Below are 19,418 nucleotides of genomic sequence, written 5' to 3'. Positions count from 1 at the left end.
AGACACAGCCATGAAGCTGTATCTTGCCCCCCTCCCCCAGTCATTCCAAACGCAACTTCACTTGCCAAAAGCTGCCATTTCCTCTAGGGGACCTGAACTCTGCAGTCTGGATATCAGTTCTGGAAATCTCCAGGCCTCACCTGGAGGTTAGCAACCCCATGCTCAAGTAAAAAAAGCCATCATGGGCTCCATCCAATCTATAGGCTTTATGGTGCTGTCCCAAAGAAGGTTGCTTGAAAGACTGGTTTTTTGGTGAATCCATAGCGTTGACTTACTCGCATAAAGCTTCTAGGAATTATGTTTGCTTTGTATATTTTATTAAATACTATGAGAAAGTAGGAGTGGTTCTGCTTGCATACAACAAGAGCTGTTGCTGAATAATGACTGTAAAAAAGGATTGTCAAGCTGAATCAAGCATCATTTGAGTTCACAGGATTTCTCTTGAGTAATACAAAACAAGTTTCTTCTACTTTTTGTGGGGGGGAAATCCTGTAGAATGAATACGTTACAGGTTATGAAGGCTCAGAAACCATGCGTGTTTGGGTTTTTTAAGATAATAAAATCACTAGAGGATATAATTCCAGAGAGGGTAGTTATGTTACTCTGTTGCAGAAGAATTAAGAAGAAATCTGGTGGCACCTGAAAGGCTGACAAAATTTATTCCAGTACAATTTATTTATTCCAGTATAAACTGTGTTCATCTTTCAGCTGCTACTAGACTTCTGTTTAACAATGTATATAATAAACTCTTCCAAAGATTCCATTCCAAACCCTGTTCTGAATTTTTCACTTGGGAACAGATACAATACTGTTGGTTCATTCTTTTAAAAAGGGGTCTTGTGGAATTAATCTTAATTCTGGCTTTCAGAATTCTGCCCATCCGTTTGTTAAAAGTGCAATGCTGTCGAGAGGGAAAAGTGATTCTCCGCCTCTGCTGTGATGAGTGGTCTTCGTATTTCTCAATGCTTGCTGAAAAAGAACACTGAATGTTTCTCTTGTGTTTGAATGTCCAGTTTCTAAACTAGGCACGTTTTCATGTTGAAGAAAAGAGATCAGTATATCAGCTGAGTTTGTTGTGCTCTATTCTTGTTTCTCTGTTAATGATGCAATGTTAGATAGTTTGATTCCACAATTGATATTTTATGTTGATTAAATGAATAATTTTTACAATAATGGGGTTTTTGACCTTTGCTTTTTGTCTGCTCTAAACCTAAAACGACCTCCCCCGCCCCCAAAAAAGAAGGTCACAAAAGCATCTATCAAAACAACCCATCCAAGCCAGTCCCTTCTGTATCATCTTCCATCCCCACCAACATCTGCTCTATTTTGTCTGAATTCAATTTAACCACTATCCATTCATTTCATTTCATTTCATTTCTTCTATTTTTTTGTCCGCTCTTCCCATGGCAGGCTCAGAGCGGAGTAACAACCAGGTTAAAACACATTAAAACATACATAAAACACATAAAATCATTCAATGATAAAACTCAGTTCCTACAATAAAACTCATTAAGAAAACGATTTAGAAGAAATGGAACCGGCCTCCCCCATTCTCCAAAATCTGATCAGCCCTGCAAGAAAAACAAAGCAGAGAGTCGAGAATCGTTACCTAAACAATCAGAGCTTGGCGTGGCATGGCTTTGGCCGCTGTCGGTCTTCTAGGACCCTGCCAAATAATCTGGCTGCCTCCAATGCACAGCCCCAGTGGATGGTGATCCCGAAACCTCCATGGCCGTAGTTGTGAATCACCTAAAACAAGCAAACAAAGAAAATGCAAGAGTAGAATGCGGGTTGTATCCTGCTGACACTGCGCTCAGCGAGTGGCAGCCGTTTCCTCTGGCACAAGGAGCTTGCCTCCCATGCGCCAGCCTCGTCCATTGGAGAACATCTCCTTGAACTGGAAGGAAGGGGAGTGGCAGGATACAACCCGGAGATGGGAGCTGTGGTGATTGGTGCTAACTGGGCAAGAGATCTAGGGATGGGGTGGGGTGGGGTGGGGATCCACATTGCAGACCTGATCTGATTTCACAGTTTGTCTATCAAGGGAACTCCAGGATGTGCGTCCTTTTCTGAGAGGGAGGAAAGTTGGGCGTTCTAATAAAGAAATCTGACAGCCTCATTCACCTACAGATCCCAGCAGGGCTCTTACAGGGGGTGGCTTGACAGTCAAATAGGTGTAAAACTGGTCTAAATGCATTGTGTAGATAGACCCAGTTGTTTTTGTCTTAGGAATTATCCAAAGACCTTCTTTGGAACTGTCTTTTCAAAGACTAGACAAAACAAGATGCCCAGACAAGCTAGCAGGGCTTTTTTCAGCTGGAATGTGGTGGAATGGAGTCCCGGCACCTCTTGAAAATGGTCACATGGCTGGTGGCCCCGCCCCCTGATCTCCAGACAGAGGGGAGTTGAGATTGCCCTCCGTGCCGCTGGAGCGGCGTGGAGGGCAATCTAAACTTCCCTCTGTGTGGAGATCAGGGGGTGGGGCCACCAGCCATGTGATTATTTTCGCCAAGGGCATTTAAACTTTTTTAAAAATCCCCCCTTGTTCCAGCTGACCCAAAGTGACATCATTGTGTGGTCCTGGGAGCGTGCGTGCACTTTGCGCACACGCATGTGGTACCAGGGGCACTACCTCCCGCCAAGAGTTGCCCTGTGCTGGCAACCCACTGAGTTCCACCACCTCTTTTCCCAGAAAAAAAGCCCTGCAAGCTAGTATATGTACAAGGATCACAGACTGAACATAATGCAAGACTTGACACACACAGAATTAATTGACCCATCCTATGAGCACAACTTTTGGACTTTGTACACCCAGAAACTTGCTTACCTCTGATTGTAAAAGTCCATGGCGAACAACATCGCGCTGTAGCCGAACTTTAGGCCGGGCTGGGCGGAGGCCAGTCCATTCATCAACTATCTTGGCTTTCTGGAAACAAAAACATTTTGCCAAGCTCTCACTCACACACAAGAAAACATAAGAGCTGTGAATGGCAATGACAGAGAAAGCCACCTCAGTCCTGGGGATCCGTTCCCCTGACGGTACTACTTTCCCCTGGTGCAAGCGGATCGTGACAAAGAAAGGTGCCACCGTGAGCAGAACGGATCTGTGGGGTCCAACCCATCATCTCTCCCAGCCTTGAGACGGTTGTCTTTGGTATGGAAGATGAGCCCCGTTGGATCAGACTGAAGATCCATCTCATCCCATGTTCTGTTTCCCACAACAGCTGCGGAAGCAGCACAGAGAGGAAGGGACTCTCCCCCAGCTGTTGGCCCACAGTGGCCTACTGCCTTTGAACATGGAGGCTCCACCTGCTCTTGGCCTGTTGCTCCTTTGCAGGTTGCCAGCGATGGCTGCTGTCCTCACAGACTGCAGCATGGCGGGGCTGGTGATGCCAGTGTACCTGGAGGCTCGGGAGCAGCTGGCAGCAGCCTTGCCAAATATTTCGGTGGTCACGAGAGCTGTTCTCTTCGTTCCAGTTTCCCAGCTGAAAAGTCCCCCCCAAGGTCACGCGCTGGCTCCTAAACCAAAGGCAGAGGGTTAGGCAGCATTTGGGCAGGCCCTGATCCAATGTCCACAGGTACATGGTGGCTTTGTGAGGTAGGGTGGCTTTTGTAAAATAGTCGTGCTTTGCGGACACTTCTAGCCCAGTGATTGAAATAGGCATTTGCACCTGGTGTCCAAGGCATGATCCTTTCCCATCTGCATCTTTGCACGTGGGAGAAGCAATGGTTGCAGCCTCCCACAGATTCTAGAACACAGTGTACGGCAATGGCCAGTGGTGCTCCTCTGTGGCTCGCAAGGGGGGCGGGGAAGGCCCTTGAACTTGCTGGGAAAGTTCCTAATAAGTTGCTGTTCTAGAGGGCCACTGGTGGCCAGGAGCAAGGAGCCCCGGAGGTGCTGACTATCCTACAGGGTTCGCATGGCTCTGACGCCCAGCAACAGCAACGACGACGACAGGGGTAAGCGAGCCAGATGGGAGCTGAGCCCACGCTGCAGGAGCCACTCAGTTCCATTTGCTCCAGGGCTGTTTTCATGTCTGTCCCAGAAGGCCAAACAGGGGTGCCAAAGGTGACCTTCAAGCCTGCAGTCCCCTTCCTGTGGTGTGACTCATAACAGCTACCAAGCATGGAATTGGCCCAGTGAACAGGTGCAAGGAAACAGCTTCAAGGATGTATTTGGGCCCTCCCAGCAGGTTCTGCTGTACCCTGAATAGTAAAGAGTCCAATAGCGCCTTTAAGACTAACCAACTTTATTGTAGCATAAGCTTTTGAGAACCACAGCTCTCTTCGTCAGATGCATCTGTGCAGTAAGAAACAGATGCATCTGTGCATCTGACGAAGAGAGCTGTGGTTCTCGAAAGCTTATGCCACAATAAAGTTGGTCAGTCTTAAAGGCACTATTGGACTCTTTACTATTTTGCTACTACAGACTAACACAGCTAACTCCTCTGGATGCTGTACCCTGAGGAACTTTCCTTACCCGGGTATGATGTAAGGTGAATTATAAATTCCAGATTCAGTATCATGGGTGATGATGAAATGCTTCACCCAGGGAGCCTCCACCTGAAGGACCAAAAAAGGGGAATAAAGTGGGTACAGAAGGTTCTCCTTGGTTCTCATCCAGCATCCACCCCCCCCCCAGAGAACCCTGAAGGAAAGGAGCCTATGCTATGAGTCAATTTGAGCTTCTTCCAGACATCCCCCCCCCCACCTCTGCAACTGTCCTCTCCTGTGTTCACAATGTTTGTTGTAAGCTCCTCGAAGCTGGTCAGAGTTTGTTTTTTGTTTCTGAAACTCTGTCAAACAGGTTGGCGCTGCTACAAATGCAATGAATTGCAGCCGTAACCCACCCTTGTTTTTCCCTAGAAAAGTGCCCCGTTCCATTCATGCAGGCAGCTGCTTCCTTACCACAGCAAGCAAAAGCTCCTTATGGAACTTGTCTTCACCTGTATGATTCCGGGCCTGTTCCTGACAGGACACGCAGAGCCAGCTGCTCTCCTGACTTGCTCCTCCCATTCAGCCACAAAACCTCCTGCAGATAATTCCTGGCCCTGAGGAGCTGGGAGTCTCATGCCGGGGACTTTAATGCCTTGCGTTGTGGCAGCTTGCAAGGGGAGGGGGGGGCTGTTCCCCTGACCTGGGCTACTTTGCAGCGCCACCACAGCAGATGGCCAGAAGGAATATTGCAGCTTTCAAGCCAACAGGGCTGAAGGGACACGAAGAGCAAGCAAGAAGACCCCATTTCCCCCGTGTAAAGCAGCCCTGGCTTTTTTACCCGAGCAACATGTTGCAGAGACTGGCTTTCTGCTGAACTGAATCATCTGTCTCCAACTGGCCAGCAGCTTTCCTGTGATGCCAGTTGAAGCCTGCCTCCTCGTAACGAGAAAAATGCATTCCAAAGCCTGGCCTCACCTTGATGACTTGTCCCCGACCTGGGCGCAACTCAGGGTCTGGCTGCAGCTCTCCAGCGCGAACCCCAGTGCAATTGATGATGACATCCACTCCTTGAGCCATCAACTAGCAAAAAGACCAGATTTTTAAAGTTATTTTTCCTTTGACTAGGCAGAACAATTATTTGTTAACTTATCAAAGGCCACTCACACCAGTCTACAGCCTCGAATATCACACCCCGTGATTCTCTTCCAATTACCCATATTTGAGAAAATGCCTGTCTCTTAACTAGCTTGTTTTCATTGTAGTCATTCTTCTACAAATGCTGAAAATCCCAGCAGGGGATTCTAATAACCACCCTCAAGGATATTCTGGTCCCTGTTCCTAAATTTTCAGTTCTCGTAAAACTCTGGTCCTTTTAGTTATGGAGACCCAGGGCTTTTTTTCAGCTGGAACGTGGTGGAACGGAGTTCCGGCACCTCTTGAAAATGGTCACATGGCTGGTGGCCCCGCCCCCTGATCTCCAGACAGAGGGGAGTTGAGATGGCCCTCCGCGCCGCTGGAGCGGCATGGAGGTCAATCTCAACTCCCCTCTGTCTGGAGATCAGGGGGCGGGGCCACCAGCCATGTGACCATTTTCTCCAAGGGCAACCCACTGAGTTCCACCACCTCTTTTCCCAGAAAAAAAGCCCTGTAGAGACACAAGACAAAACATGGCAGCCGGTGGCGTTCCCTGGGTGGCCTTGGGCCAGTCATTATCTCTCAAGACAAAATGGGAAGGAGAAAGCAAATATGGCACCACAGGCTCTTCACTGGAAATGGAGATTGGACAGACAGACGTACGTACGGACAGATAGATACCCTAATTCTCACCACCACAAATGTCTGGAGATAGTCCTCTTATGGATGCCACCCTATTTAAATTCCTAAAATGGATTTTCCCTTGGACCAAATCCTCTGCACGGATGGAGAAGAGGAAGTCTCTGACTGGTCCTTACGTGTCTCCGCAATATACATTATAGATGCTTAAATTTCCAACTAACCTCTTGGAAAGAGTTGATTTTCTGATGAAAAAATTTGACTCCCCGTGCCTTTAACCTGTAAGAAGAACATTTGCTACTAAATCAGCCACAGAGGAAGCCATTGCCTAAGGCGAACGTGCAAGCAGAATCCCGTGTCTTTGTTTCTTCTCGCCAGATTTTGAAAACCCAAGGAAGGAACCCCCTTTTCCTCCCGCCTGGAGTTAGGACTGGAGTCACTTAAATAAAACAGGAGTTTAGTGGCACCTAAGGACTAACAAAAGTTATTCAGGACTCCTGTTTATTTTGCTGCTACAGACAAACATGGTTGCCCACCTGGCCCCTGGAATCAAAAGTCACTCTAGTACATGAAAAGGTTTACTTATAGAGTCTGTGAGAACGGCTGGAAAACAGAGTTATGTGAAGGAGTATCTATGACTTTGAATGGCTCTCTGACCTGGGCATGTTTCTTCATCAGATGTAGGGAAAGGGGCCAATTCAAGATGCATCTGATGAAGAGAGCCATGGTTCTCAAAAGCTGACAATGTACATGATGAAGAGAGCTGTGGTTCTCGAAAGCTTATGCTACAATAAAGTGGGTTAGTCTTAAAGGTGCTATTGGACTCTTTTACTATTTTGAAAGCAGGCCTCCCTGCTATGTCTCAGCATCAGGAATAGCTCAGTGACCTGATCACGGAAGCAGAGAATTACCTGCCTAACTCCTCTGTGGCTTGTACTTTGGCTTCCCAGGGAACCTATAAGGGTTTAATTAATGCACTGCTCCTATCACAGCTCTCTTGTGGCACTTGAATTCCAGTACTGAATTTGCTTCTTTTGTCAGGGGTCTTTACAGCCCACCACACTCCCCATGTGTTATTTATGTACTGTGTCACCTGAAGATTCTATTGCCCCATCTAAGGTGGAGGGATTTTTTGAGGGGGTGGGGCAGGCTTTTAAAATTGGGACACAAGAGAGAGAGATTATTTTCATAATAGGAAAATTCCTAGTTTAAAAGAAGAGACTAGCGTCATGTGCCCCCCCCCCCCCACAACTGGCAGCGCTCCAAGCCCCACACACCTGCCCACTTGGATTAGGCAGGGTGAATTTTTAAGATCAATATCTGTCTTATCAGGTTTAAGTCATGCAGAAAAAACACCCCTTCTATAAGATTGAGCGTGGGAGGTGCTGAGGGCCAAGAGGAACTGAAGGTTCATCTTTGTGGCTTCTGTGCAGTCCCATATTGGGATTGTGCATGCACAGGCCAGTCACAGAGAAGATTTCCAGAGATTTCTAGAACACTAGGTGCTCCCGTCTTGCCTTTGGTTCTTTCCCACCCAAAACAACACGGGTAGCCGTGTTAGTCTGTCTGTAGCAGTAGAAAAGAGCAAGAGTCCAGTAGCGCCTATAAGACTAACACTATTTGTGGTTGGGTATGAGCCTTCGTGAGCTGCAGCTCACTTCTTCAGTTAGTCTGTCTGTAGCAGCAGAAAAGAGCAAGAGTCCAGTAGCACCTAGAAGACTAACACTATTTGTGGTTGGGTATGAGCCTTCGTGAGCTGCAGCTCACTTCTTCAGTTAGTCTGTCTGTAGCAGCAGAAAAGAGCAAGAGTCCAGTAGCACCTAGAAGACTAACAAAATGTGTGAGCTGTGACTCACGAAAGCTCATGCCCTACCGCACCTTTTGTTAGTCTTACAGATGCTACTGGACTCTTTCTCTTTTCCAGTTGGTGTAAGACAGGTGTTCCTAGCAAAGGTGGCCTTGGATAAAACACACATCCGATCCCAGGTCCTGTATCCCTCGAGGACGGGATATGCTACTAGACATCTTTAAAACTGCATGCTAGTATTTTCCATGGTGAGAAGGAGGCGGGCTTTTCTAGGGCTTTCCTTGGGTCATCCTCAAAGGAATGTCAGTTGCCAGATTGCCTTGGTATTTCAAAATTAATAACTGATAAATGCAGGAATGTATTGACAAGAGGGAACTCCAGGCCAAGAGCTTCCTTGTCTGATGTAAATAAAACGGGGCTTTTCCACAGCTGCCACGTTTCCCAGGGTTCTTTGGGAGCCATGGAAAGTAACCTGTGGATAGTATTTTTATTATCCATGAATAAAAAAGACTTTTTATTCATCAACCAGCTGGTTACAACAAATATGATACAATTTAAAATGGACTAATTTGAAGTGACCGGAACAGAGCCGGCTGTTGCCAAGCGGTATCAGGCAGAAAGCAGAAAATGTTCTCTCAGGCATACCTGTTTGTGAGCCACGGGAGGTAGGTCTTGCCCTCCAGCATCAGGGCTGTATTAAACCAGCCGTAACTGCGACCAGAAAAAAGAAGGAAATGATGCCGTCTGAAAAACTGAAGAGGGATTGAGTAAAGTTCCCCGGCTGGAGCGGGGCTGGGTGCCATCCGACTTTGGGAGGAAAACTGTCCTGGGACGCAGCCGCGCTTCCCCAGTAATGCCAAGTATGAGGCCACCAAGAACGTTGCTGAGTTCATTTATAGTAATTCTATTATTGGTAATGATGAATAACTGAATTAAGGACTTCAAAGCTGAATGCCTTATTCAAACTCGTTGGCAAACAGTTTACGCAGTAGTTGTACAGCTAACGATGGGAACTGGACTACAGGCTAAACTGTGACGTAGTTTAACATTGCTTGTTATATTTCTATCCGCTTAGAACCGGGTAAGTTACTCTGCTCTTGTTATGCTATTGATGTGGGGCAGTTGGAACAACGCCCGGCTTTTCTCCTGACCTAAACTAGCACTCAGTAGGGCTGCCTACGCTGGGTGGGGAAATTCCTGGACGTTTGTGGACAGAGCCTGATGAGTCAAGAGGAGTTGGTGGGGAGCTCCACTGGGTATCATGCCAGAGTCCACTTCCTGAAGAGGCCATTTTCGCCAGAGCGACTAATCCCTGCGGCCTGGAGATCAGTCCTAATTCCAGGGGAACTCCAGCCCCCACCTGGAGTCTGGCAACTCTACCTAGAGTCCACCTTCCAAATCAGCCATTTCATCCAGGTGCATGGATCTCTTTAGTCCGGAGATCAGTTGTAGAGATCTCCCAGCCCCACCTGGAGATCGGCAACCCATTGGTTTACCTATGTGACATGGTAAACCAACCAACTGACCAACCGGCCAACCAACCAACCAAGTCACCTGAAATCTAAGCTGCAAGGTACCATACCTGTAACCAGGGAAGAGCTCGAGCTCTTTCTGCGTTAAGTTCCTAAATCCCAAGACATTATCTTTCCATGATGGATCCTATGGAAAAGAAAAAAGTTCGAGCCCATTGATATGATAAGTGAGGGAACAATCTATAAACTCCTGCTGGTATAAGGGAGTGTAAACCCCCGATTCTTGTAGCATGACTAGAGATGGGCACGATCGGCATTACAATAGAAAAATACCCACGATAATGGCGTTCGCGCGATCGGGACCTGGTGGATCGGTGCCGTCCACGGCGACCGATCCAGCGTTCGGGGGGGGGCTTCATCGGGGCTTGATCGGGGTGATTGGTATCTGATCGGAGATCCAGTCACTCCGGCGCCAGTAATCTATTCCCCTGGCAATGGAGCCAGGGGAATGCCTGAGCTGAGTTTGCCCTCCTTCTGTCACCCTGGAAACCCGAATGGAAGCCCAGCTTGCCTTGATCAACAGGGCTTCCTTCCAACCATGGAGCAGCAACGCACTCACCAGATGGAAGACAGCCAGGGGAGGGAGGGGGAAGGGGGTGTTCTGTAGCCATGGGCACTCCAAACGTTTTTTGCTTTTTGAAAAAACGGGGCTTTGTAGGAGGAATGGCTGTTTTTCTGTCTGTCACTCTCTGTTTTTAACCTGCTTTTAAAACATTGTATTTTGTGGGAAAACCTCATTCATGGCTCTGTGTGTGTGTTTAAAATATGCTTTTGGAAGACTGGCTGCTTGCTTTTAAAATTGGGTGGGGAGGAATGGAGGATTCTGTCCCTGCTTTTTTTTAAAAGCTGGCTGAAACATGTTGATGGGGTGTCTCTCTCTATTTGGAGAGGCAGGGACGGGTTAAAAACTCCCCCCCTCTGTTCTCTGTGTGTGTGTGTGTGTGTGTGTGTGTGTGTGTGTGTGTGTGTGTGTGTGTGTGTGTGTGTGTGTGTGTGTGTGTGTGAGTGAGAACATCCCCTCCCTGAGGGGAGGTGGCTCGTCGCCGGGTTAAAAACTCCCCCCCTCTGCTCTAAGTGTGTGTGTGTGTATGAACGTCCCCTCCCCGTGCCCGCCGGACCCACCCGTCGCCGCCACCACCCACTTTCCCACATAGCTGGGAACAGCGGGGCGCCCCTCCGCTTTGGCCTCCCCGATCCCCGATCCATGGATCGGAAACGGGAGATGACCGGTGTGGATTGGTGATTTGGGGTCGTTGCCAGCGCCGATCCCCGATCAGCTTGATCAGTAATTTTGTTTGGATCGTGCCCACCTCTAAGCAGGACTGAGAGCCAAGCTACAAGTGATGCCTGACACGAGTTGGACACCTGTCGGTTTCCCTCAAGTTTTGATGGGAAGTGTAGGCGTCCTGGTCTTGCATCTTGGCTCTCTGTGTAAAAGCCCATTTAACTGAAGTTTGCAGAGCGGTCAATCTAACACATTAAAGCTTTGCTCTAATGTTGGTGCGCAGGGCGGTGGTGGAAGCCATAAAACACTTTGTTGACAAGCTGAACGAAACTGATCAAAGGGTGGGCTTAATTGAAAGCGAAGTGAAAACCATTAAGGAAGTAGCGGGGGGGGCAGAGAAGTCTGCTCTAGAAAGTGCGTCACTTGTGAAGGCTACAAAAAAGGAGCTGAAGTTGGTTGAGAACCAGCTGATCGGGCTACAGATGGAACGAACGCAGACAATTTTGCATCTCCAAAACGTGAAAGAGGAGGAAAATGAGGATCTGTGGGAGGTGGTCTCGGAACTATTGGCGATACCCGCGAGGACGACTAAAGAAGAGGTTAAAAGCACCATTTTGGAGGTCCGTCGGGCTTCTTCAAAATATGCAACAAAGCGACAGTTGCCTCGTGAGATCATTATTGACTTTTCATTTAAAAAGATTCGGGACACCATCCTATATAACTCATACAATGCGGATTTGGACTTTATGGGTTTGAAAGTCAAGATTTTGAAGGACGTTCCATTTCTAGTCCGGAAAAGGCGTTTTAAGTATAAAAAGTTTGCAGCTCTTCTGAGGGACCATGGAATAAAGTACAAATGGTTATTCCCGGAAGGAATATGGTTTAGATATAAAGATCAGGCCTATAAGATACTATCAGAAGATCAACTAAAGGATTTTGAGGATAAAAACCCGGAATTCTGCTGCACCGAGAACGAAGAAAAGGAGAAGCCGGAGGGGGGGGAGGAGGAGGAGAGCACCGCAACAGCGGTTGCACAGAGAGAATTGCGTCCGAGACCTAGAAGGGGGAGGAAAGTTTAATCAGAATTTGAAATGTTTATTCTCTGTATGATTAACCACTCCATCATTATCCTATGGAGCTATTTTTGTATTATGACAGTATGAAGGGAAAACATTGAAGTGTAGTGTTTAGTGTATGTAGTTCATTCCCCCCCTCTTCTTTTTCCATCCCCCTTTGTCCCTTCCCTCTCCCCTTTCCTTGTGATAGTCTTGTGTAGTGCTGTGTAGTGTTTTGTAGGAAAAAAAAAAAAAAAGCTTTGCTCTAATGTGGACCAAATGGAATGGGAGGGAGAACATGCGGTCGGGAGGGGAGTGCAGGCATCGGGCTCTCACCGGGCGCCCCCCCTTCCCATCCACCAGGGAAATAAATGAATTAATAAAGCTGCAAGACCAGAACACCTACACTTCCCATCAAAACTTGAGGGAAACTGGCACGTGTTCAACTCATGTTAGGCATCACTTGTAGCTTGGCTCTCAGACACTATACTGCTCCATCTAGGAAAACCTGTGAGCCACATCCTGCTTTTATGTCTCCCAGGAAACCCACTCTCTTATGATTTCAGCTCTTGGAGATGGGGTTGGAGTTCAGATTTTAAAAATGGGAGAAAATCAAACAGATGCCTTGTAAGCAATGCAAGGAACCAGGTGAAATGAGATGTTTTCTACCCCTGGTCCAGGCTTTGGGCCCCTTTCTCCCCCCCAGTCAAAGACCACTAATAATGGTTCAAATGCCTTTATGAGCTACCTACTGGGACCGGCTGGGTGAAGAGGTTGTAGCCAGAGAGCAAGAAAAGCCCCATTTCTTGTGCTTCTGGAGAATTAATGTGTTCCAACAGGTAATCAAAAGTCTCTTTATTCCAGAGCCTGTAAAATTAAATAGCACAAGGTAAGTCTTCCTTTTTTCTAGCATCAAAGGATGCATCACATTGCAAATTAAAGGTACAGCTGGGATTTGCCCCGGGATATCATGAGTCTTTAAAAGCTGCTCTCTGTTTCGAATGATTTACTTCCAAATCACAGAGTAAGATGGGTTGGGTGGGGGCGGAGGCAGGCGGGTAATATAATGAAAGGACAATGGCTTTTGTTGGAAGTACACTGCATGCCTATTATGCTCTCCAAATGCTCCTTCAGGCACCAAAAGGGCACAGAAAGATCACCTACTCCAGCCTGCTCCCAAGGCAGAACATGCCACAGTTGCCAGCAAATCAAGACATGCTATTAGTAAGCCTGGAGATGAAAGAATTTGCTTTCAGCTTAATCAAGATGGGTAGCCGTGTTAGTCTGTTTGTAGCAGTAGAAAAGAGCAAGAGTCCAGTAACAAAACTGGTGGTAGGGTAGGAGCTTTTGATGTATTGTCGAAGGCTCTCACGGCCGGAGAACGATGGTTGTTGTGGGTTTTCCGGGCTGTATAGCTGTGGTCTTGGCATTGTAGTTCCTGATGTTTCGCCAGCAGCTGTGGCTGGCATCTTCAGAGGTGTGGCACCAAAAGACAGAGATCTCTCAGTGTCACAGTGTGGAGAAGATGTTGGCAGGTCATTTATATCTACCCAGCTCAACCCCACCCATCCTGAGTAGATATAAATGACCTGCCAACATCTTTTCCACACTGTGACACTGAGAGATCTCTGTCTTTTGGTGCTACACCTCTGAAGATGCCAGCCACAGCTGCTGGCGAAACGTCACGAACTACAATGCCAAGACCACGGCAATACAGCCTGGAAAACCCACAACAACCATCGTAGGAGCTTTTGTTCACTGGATTCTTGCTCTTTTCTACTACTTTCAGATTAAGGTAGTATGAAAGAGATAAAAACTTTGAAATATGTCCTCCCCTGAGAAATCATCTCCCTCCTCTGCCTTCCCCTTCCCCTTGGTGTCGTGTCTTTGAGGTCTGTGAGCCCAAGGGCAGGAACATCTGTCTCCCTCTTGACTTATGCCAAGCCACTCGGAGTGACCATGGCTGTATGAAAAGTAGGATACAAATATGAAAAACAACCCACAGAATCAAAGAAATACATGTGCGCTCTTTGGGGAGCGATCTCTCTCTCTCAAACCATTTTCAGCTCTTTTCAAAGCTGACTCCAGCTAAATGTGCTGCTGAGAGATGCCAGTTGGGACATCTGCAAGAAGAAGGCTTCGCCAGCCTCCTGAAGCTATTTATGTTCTTTCTTTTGGAAGTTTTGTTTTGCATGCTTAATTAAAATCGACAGAGCTGGTGAAATCAAGCAACAGAGGCTCAGCCATCCCTTACTGAAGAAGCCACATATACAATGCAGAAAAGAAGTTCTTAACGGCAAAGGTGGTTAGAGATTTGGTCAGTGAGCGGGAAGGAAATTTTGCTCTTACGTTTCCTGGGCGTTTCCCTTGTCATAAAGGTATGGCTGCCAGAGTCCAGCTGCCCCATCACTGGTGGTGTGAGGTGTGAATCGGTCAGCATACACCTCAATCTCCAGTGGCTGATGTGTCAAGTGGTACTGGTCATGAATGCAGATGGCCGTGGACAGTCCGATCACGCCAGCTCCAATCACAGCTACACGCATGGCACTGTCGAGAAGACAAACTCCCAGTGAACACCGTGGAACCCAGTCTAGCCAGTGGCTAAGTTCTGAATTTTCTTAGGTATGCTTACAGGGAGAGAAGCCCTTATATGTTACTGAGGGTCAGAGTCAACAGATGCACCTTACTCTCACGCAAGGAGTAAGTGCCTTTGTTTCATGGAGCAGATCCATGAGGCTCCAACTCAATGGCCATTAAACATATAAAGAGTACCTAAAGGAAAACAAAGTACTTCTTACCATTCACCATACGTAACATATGGAATGCATTTCTTCAAGAGGTGATAGATCCAGAGGAGTTAGCCGTGTTAGTCTGTAGTCGCAAAATAGTAAAGAGTCCAGTAGCATCTTTAAGACTAACCAATTTTATTGTAGCATAAGCTTTCGAGAACCACAGTTCTCTTCATTGGATGCGTCATCAGCTTTTGAGAACCACAGCTCTCTTTGTCAGATGCATTGTCAGAGAACTGTGGTTCTCGAAAGCTTATGCTATAATAAAGTTGGTTAGTCTTAAAGGTGCTACTGGACTTTTTACTATTTCAAGAGGTGGGGATGCCTATAGCAGAGATGGCTAAGGCAGATGAATGGAAGAGAGATCTATCAGTGGGTGTTAACCATGAGACTCGCGCGCAATGTTCATAGTCGGGGCAGTTCACTGCAGAATACGAGGTACTGAGGATAATCCACAGCAGATGGCTACCTCCATTTTCCTCTGCTGAAGAGACAGGGTGGCCAACATTTAGAAGACCCAAATCCGAAAAGAACTAGGACAGAGCCTGACCCAAGACTAAGGTTGCCAGCTCCAAGTTGGGAAATTCCTGGAGATCTGGGGCGGGGCGGGGGGGGAGCTTGGATAGGGTGGGGTTTGGCGAGGGAAGGGACTTCAGCAAGGAATAATGCCAATGTCCACCCTCCAAAGTAGCCATTTTCTCCAAGGAACTGATCTTTGTGGCCTGGAAAGCAGTTGTAATTCCGGGAGCTCTCCAGCCACTGCCTGGAGGCTGGCAACCCTAGGTGGGGTTATTGTGAAGGCAAGACAAGACTATCTGCCTTCATACAAATTCTTCTGTATATCTCTATCATCCCCGTGGTCTTCTCTGTGTGTGTTATCCTCCGTTTTCCCATTGCTCTTCCTCTCTCTGTGTTATATCCTCCCTTTCACCTACTGGTCATCCTTGTTCTCTCTGTGTGTGTGTGTGCGTGTGTGTGTTTTAGCCCCCTTGGGTGTCGGTGGTGGCTGCTGCCTCTTCTTCTTCCTCTTTCCCCCCCCACCCCGTGCTTATACTTCCCATGTCATTTCTCTTGTGTCTGTGTACTTGGCTCTTCCTCCTGTGGCAGCTATTTTGTAGTGTAGTGCTACCCTGCCTCAAAATTCCAAAAATAGGGGACCCCTACCCTACTCTAGGGCACTCAGCTCTCTGTCTCTATCGGGAGAGCAAGGGACACAGAGAGATGCCAAATACTGAAGCAGTGTTTAGAGAAGCTGCTTTTGAGCCACAGAAATGCCTCTGCTGAAAATGGAAACTGGTTTCAGCAAATGTCTTAAAAGGTGAGGGCAAGAAAACTCTTTTCCGGAAAGGCATTAAAAACCAAACTCTTTCCATTTCCCTCCATTATATGAGAAAAATCTCATCTAGCAATTGGCCCGAAAGGGGAGGGAGCTGATCATGGCAGTGGAAAACTGACCAAAGGGCAACTCTGTCGAGAGCTTCCCAGGGCATCTGAGAGCCAAACTACAAGTGACATCTTATACAGGTTGGACACTAGTCGGCTTCCCTCAAGTTTTGATGGGAAGTGTAGGCATCCTGGTCTTGCAGCTGTAATGGAGAGCCAAGCTGTAAAACCAGGGCGCCTACATTTCCCATCAAAACTTGAGGGAAGCTGACAAGTGTCCAACCTGTGTAAGTCGTCACTTGTAGCTTGGCTCTGATAAGCCGCTGTCGGAGAGGATGGAGCATGCCTAGGCTGGATGTGTGAGTGTGGAGATACTCGTATCACTCAGAGTCAGAACACCAGAATCTATAGGCAGAATGCGGATGGGAGGGGGGGTAAGATAAAGGCGCCCAGCGAGTGATTTCTAGGTCAGTATGTCGCCCTCGGCAGCCTTGCAAGCTTGGCGCATCTTCTAGCAGTGTCCACACCAGCCGCCGGCTAACAATAGACCCCTCTGTGTGCTGGAAGGCCGAAATGAAAGGGCTGCTTTTCAGTTGTCCAAACTCTGCACCCACGTGCCGGGGAACTCGGGCTCCCCTCCCTGCAGGGTCCTGAATGGCTGTTCTGTTATTGCTGTAGATTCTTTCGGAGAAAGACAGCGGCAGAAGGAAACCCTGCGAAGGGCAGGGACTTTTCTCGCCAGAAATAACAAAACGTGAGAAATGTTTAGCTATGTTCACTTTAAAGAGAGAGAGAGAATAGGTTTCTAAAAGCCCTGAATTTGTTTGTTCTGAGACATCCACAATTTTCTGTTCTTGAGCAATGCCCTGCAATAGCAAGAGGAAGAACTGGGTCGCTATAAAATCCCTTGGTCTGGAACTTCAAGATCCCTGTTCCCCAGCCTAGGGAACCTTCCCCTGTTGCAAGGAAGTTCCCTGCACGGGTCAAAAATGTCATCATTAGCGGAAGGGGTGCCAGGAAGGAAAAGGCTGGGCACTGATTGCCAGGCTGAGGTCTGAGCGCCACAAGCTGCAGTCAGGTGCATGGACTGGTTTCTAAGAGGGGAAGGTTTCGGTCCAATATGGGGAGCCCAGTGTGGGTGGCTCAGAGCCGGCCCCAGATTCTTTGCAAACAGAAGGGAAACTGCTATTCTGAGGAATGAAGGTACATTTAGGCTGGAGGCAACAGAACCGGAGGCCATGAGAAAGGGAAAGCAAGCTCCAACTCTTGAAGACTAGAAAGACACCCCCCACCCCACCCCGACTCTGGATTAAAAGCCACACATTGACTGCTTCCACACACGTTGGATAATCCACTTTCAATACTCTTTAGTGAACATTTGGAACTGCTTTTCCATGTGTGGAACAAAAAATCCACTTCCAAAGGATTGCTAAAGTGCATTGAAAGTGCATTATTCAATGTGTGTGGAAATTGCCATTCTGTAAAGGTTTCCTTGCAATCATGAGGGCAAAGAGTAAGGTTGCCAACCTCAAGGTGTGGCCTGGTGATTTCCCAAAATTACAACTATCTCCAGAAGACAGAGATAAATTCCCCTGGAGAAAATAGCTGCTTTGGAGGATAAACTGAATAGCATTATAGCCTGCTGAACTTCAGCCCTTCTTCAATGCTGCCTTCCCCAGGCTGAAACTCCCCCCCCCCCGCCCAAATCTCCTGGTATTTCCCAGCCCAGAGCTGGTAACCACTTGCGTTTTTCACCCATGACAGCTGAAACTTTACATGGCTGTATTCACCTATTTGCAAATAGCAATTCAGTAGGTAGCAGGTATTTTCCGTTCCCTTCTCCTGCCCAGTCATCTGCCCTGTTCCCACTAACCTGATCCAGAAGCAGTTGAAGGCAAAGAAAGCGGCAGCAATGCCAAGACACCAGACTCCCACGTCTATAGCGTGTCAAAAGCACACTTCCAGAAAGGCTTTCTGTCTATAGCCCTGCGTCTTGTTTACAAGCAGAACAAATTCCAAAGTTTGCTTGCAAGACGAGAGAGACAAACTTTGTTACACAGGCCAGCTGCCTGTGGTCAAAGTTCCCCAATGAACCTCTGCAGATAAGGAGGTGGAGTAACCACTCTCTTGCCAGGGGAGGAGAATTGGCATGTCTCCTGGACGACTCCATTCCCCAAGGGAGCTGCTCCATAGCAGCCCATGCTTACTATGAGGCTCAGAAGACTGGAGTTTAGGGGCAAGAGACCCCTTGTGTGGAGTTTTTAAAAACATCCGCAAATTATACTCTGAAAACAGGTGGTTTCACACTCAAACAATGAGAACCCCTGTAAAGAGGGAACAGCCCTTTTAAGGTTCCCCGTTCAACAGTTTTAAGGTCCTCTGACAGACCCTTCCCTGTGTGACCCCACCTTCTGGAGCTACAAGGAGGAGGCCTCTTCCACCTTGACGCCGGGTTTATGGATCTCCTACCCAGCAGAGGTTCACCTGGCATCTAGCCGTGCTGGTTTTAGGCACCATATTAACACGTTCCTTTTTGTCCAGGTTTTTAACAGAGGCTGTGTGTGTGCGCAAGTGTAATGTCACAGGCTAGGATTGTAAACCGTTGTATGGGGTGTTGATTATTTGCAGTTATTAAGTTCCTGATTTGGGTCCATCGTGATTTCAGCCAGGCAGTGATTTCAGCTCACGAAGACCATCTTTATTGCAAATACAATTAAACACCGCGCTCCCAAAAGAGCCAGATATATACACCCAAACTACACCCTTTTCAGTGACCCACCAATAGGAACACATGCAACTCGGATCCTTTATTTGCATGCCCTGAATACAACACAACTTGTTAACCAAACAGCAATTGGCCCGCATCCCAGAGAATCGATTGGCTGCTGCTAATTACTACCCAATAGGATTTCAGACCTGAGGAGCCTAGCTTGACCTGACGCTGGCCCAATACATAACAGCAGTGTGCTCATTTCTTGAATTGGTTCAGAAGGTGGCAGCCAGGCTGTTGTCAGGGGCTGGATACAGGAACTCTATCACTCTCCTGTCGCAAGATCTGCATCGGCTGCCTGTCATTTTCCAGACACAGTTCAAAATGCTGGTTCTTACCTATGTGGACCTTGACAGGTTGGGGCCAGGGTAGTCAAAGGACCGCCTTCTGTATAAGCCGTCCCACCAGTTGAGATCCCCTTCAGAAACCCTGCTCTCTGTGCCCTCCCGCAGAAGTTGCGTAAGTGGAGCCCAGACACAGGGCGCTGCCAGTGGTGGCACCTCACCTTTGGAACGCACTCCCCTTGCGGTTATCTGGCACCTCTTTTAGGTACCGGGCCAAAACTTTTCACTTTAACTAGGCTCCATAAGTAAGGGCTTCCATCTTTTAATATGTTTTACAAGGAGGGGACCTGGGAGACTGTGAAG

General features: G+C 47.7%; 1 protein-coding gene across 3 annotated transcripts; it reads right to left on the bottom strand.

Moving 5' to 3' along the window:
- Positions 1-311: 311 nt before the first annotated feature.
- DAO (D-amino acid oxidase) lies at positions 312-17,971 on the bottom strand. Of its 3 annotated transcripts, none has more exons than XM_054995710.1 (12): positions 17,875-17,971; positions 14,179-14,376; positions 12,582-12,696; positions 9,600-9,676; positions 8,663-8,728; positions 6,435-6,489; positions 5,413-5,517; positions 4,481-4,563; positions 3,402-3,519; positions 2,828-2,926; positions 1,610-1,749; positions 312-1,094 (listed from the first exon to the last, which is right to left on the bottom strand). In XM_054995710.1, exons 2-11 carry the CDS (start codon positions 14,370-14,372, stop codon positions 1,618-1,620), a joined length of 1,044 nt encoding a protein of 347 aa, XP_054851685.1. In that variant the 5' UTR covers positions 14,373-14,376; positions 17,875-17,971; the 3' UTR covers positions 312-1,094; positions 1,610-1,617. The 3 variants fall into 3 exon arrangements, with proteins under 3 accessions (XP_054851685.1, XP_054851684.1, XP_054851683.1); XM_054995709.1 differs by having other exon boundaries at positions 313-969; XM_054995708.1 differs by lacking the exon at positions 312-1,094 and having other exon boundaries at positions 1,474-1,749.
- Positions 17,972-19,418: the final 1,447 nt, after the last annotated feature.

Source organism: Eublepharis macularius, chromosome 13 (genome assembly GCF_028583425.1).
Source record: "Eublepharis macularius isolate TG4126 chromosome 13, MPM_Emac_v1.0, whole genome shotgun sequence".
NCBI classification, from domain to species: Eukaryota; Metazoa; Chordata; class Lepidosauria; order Squamata; family Eublepharidae; genus Eublepharis; species Eublepharis macularius.
Note: the sequence above shows the minus strand (reverse complement) of the source record. Positions and strands in the feature narration are given on the sequence as shown.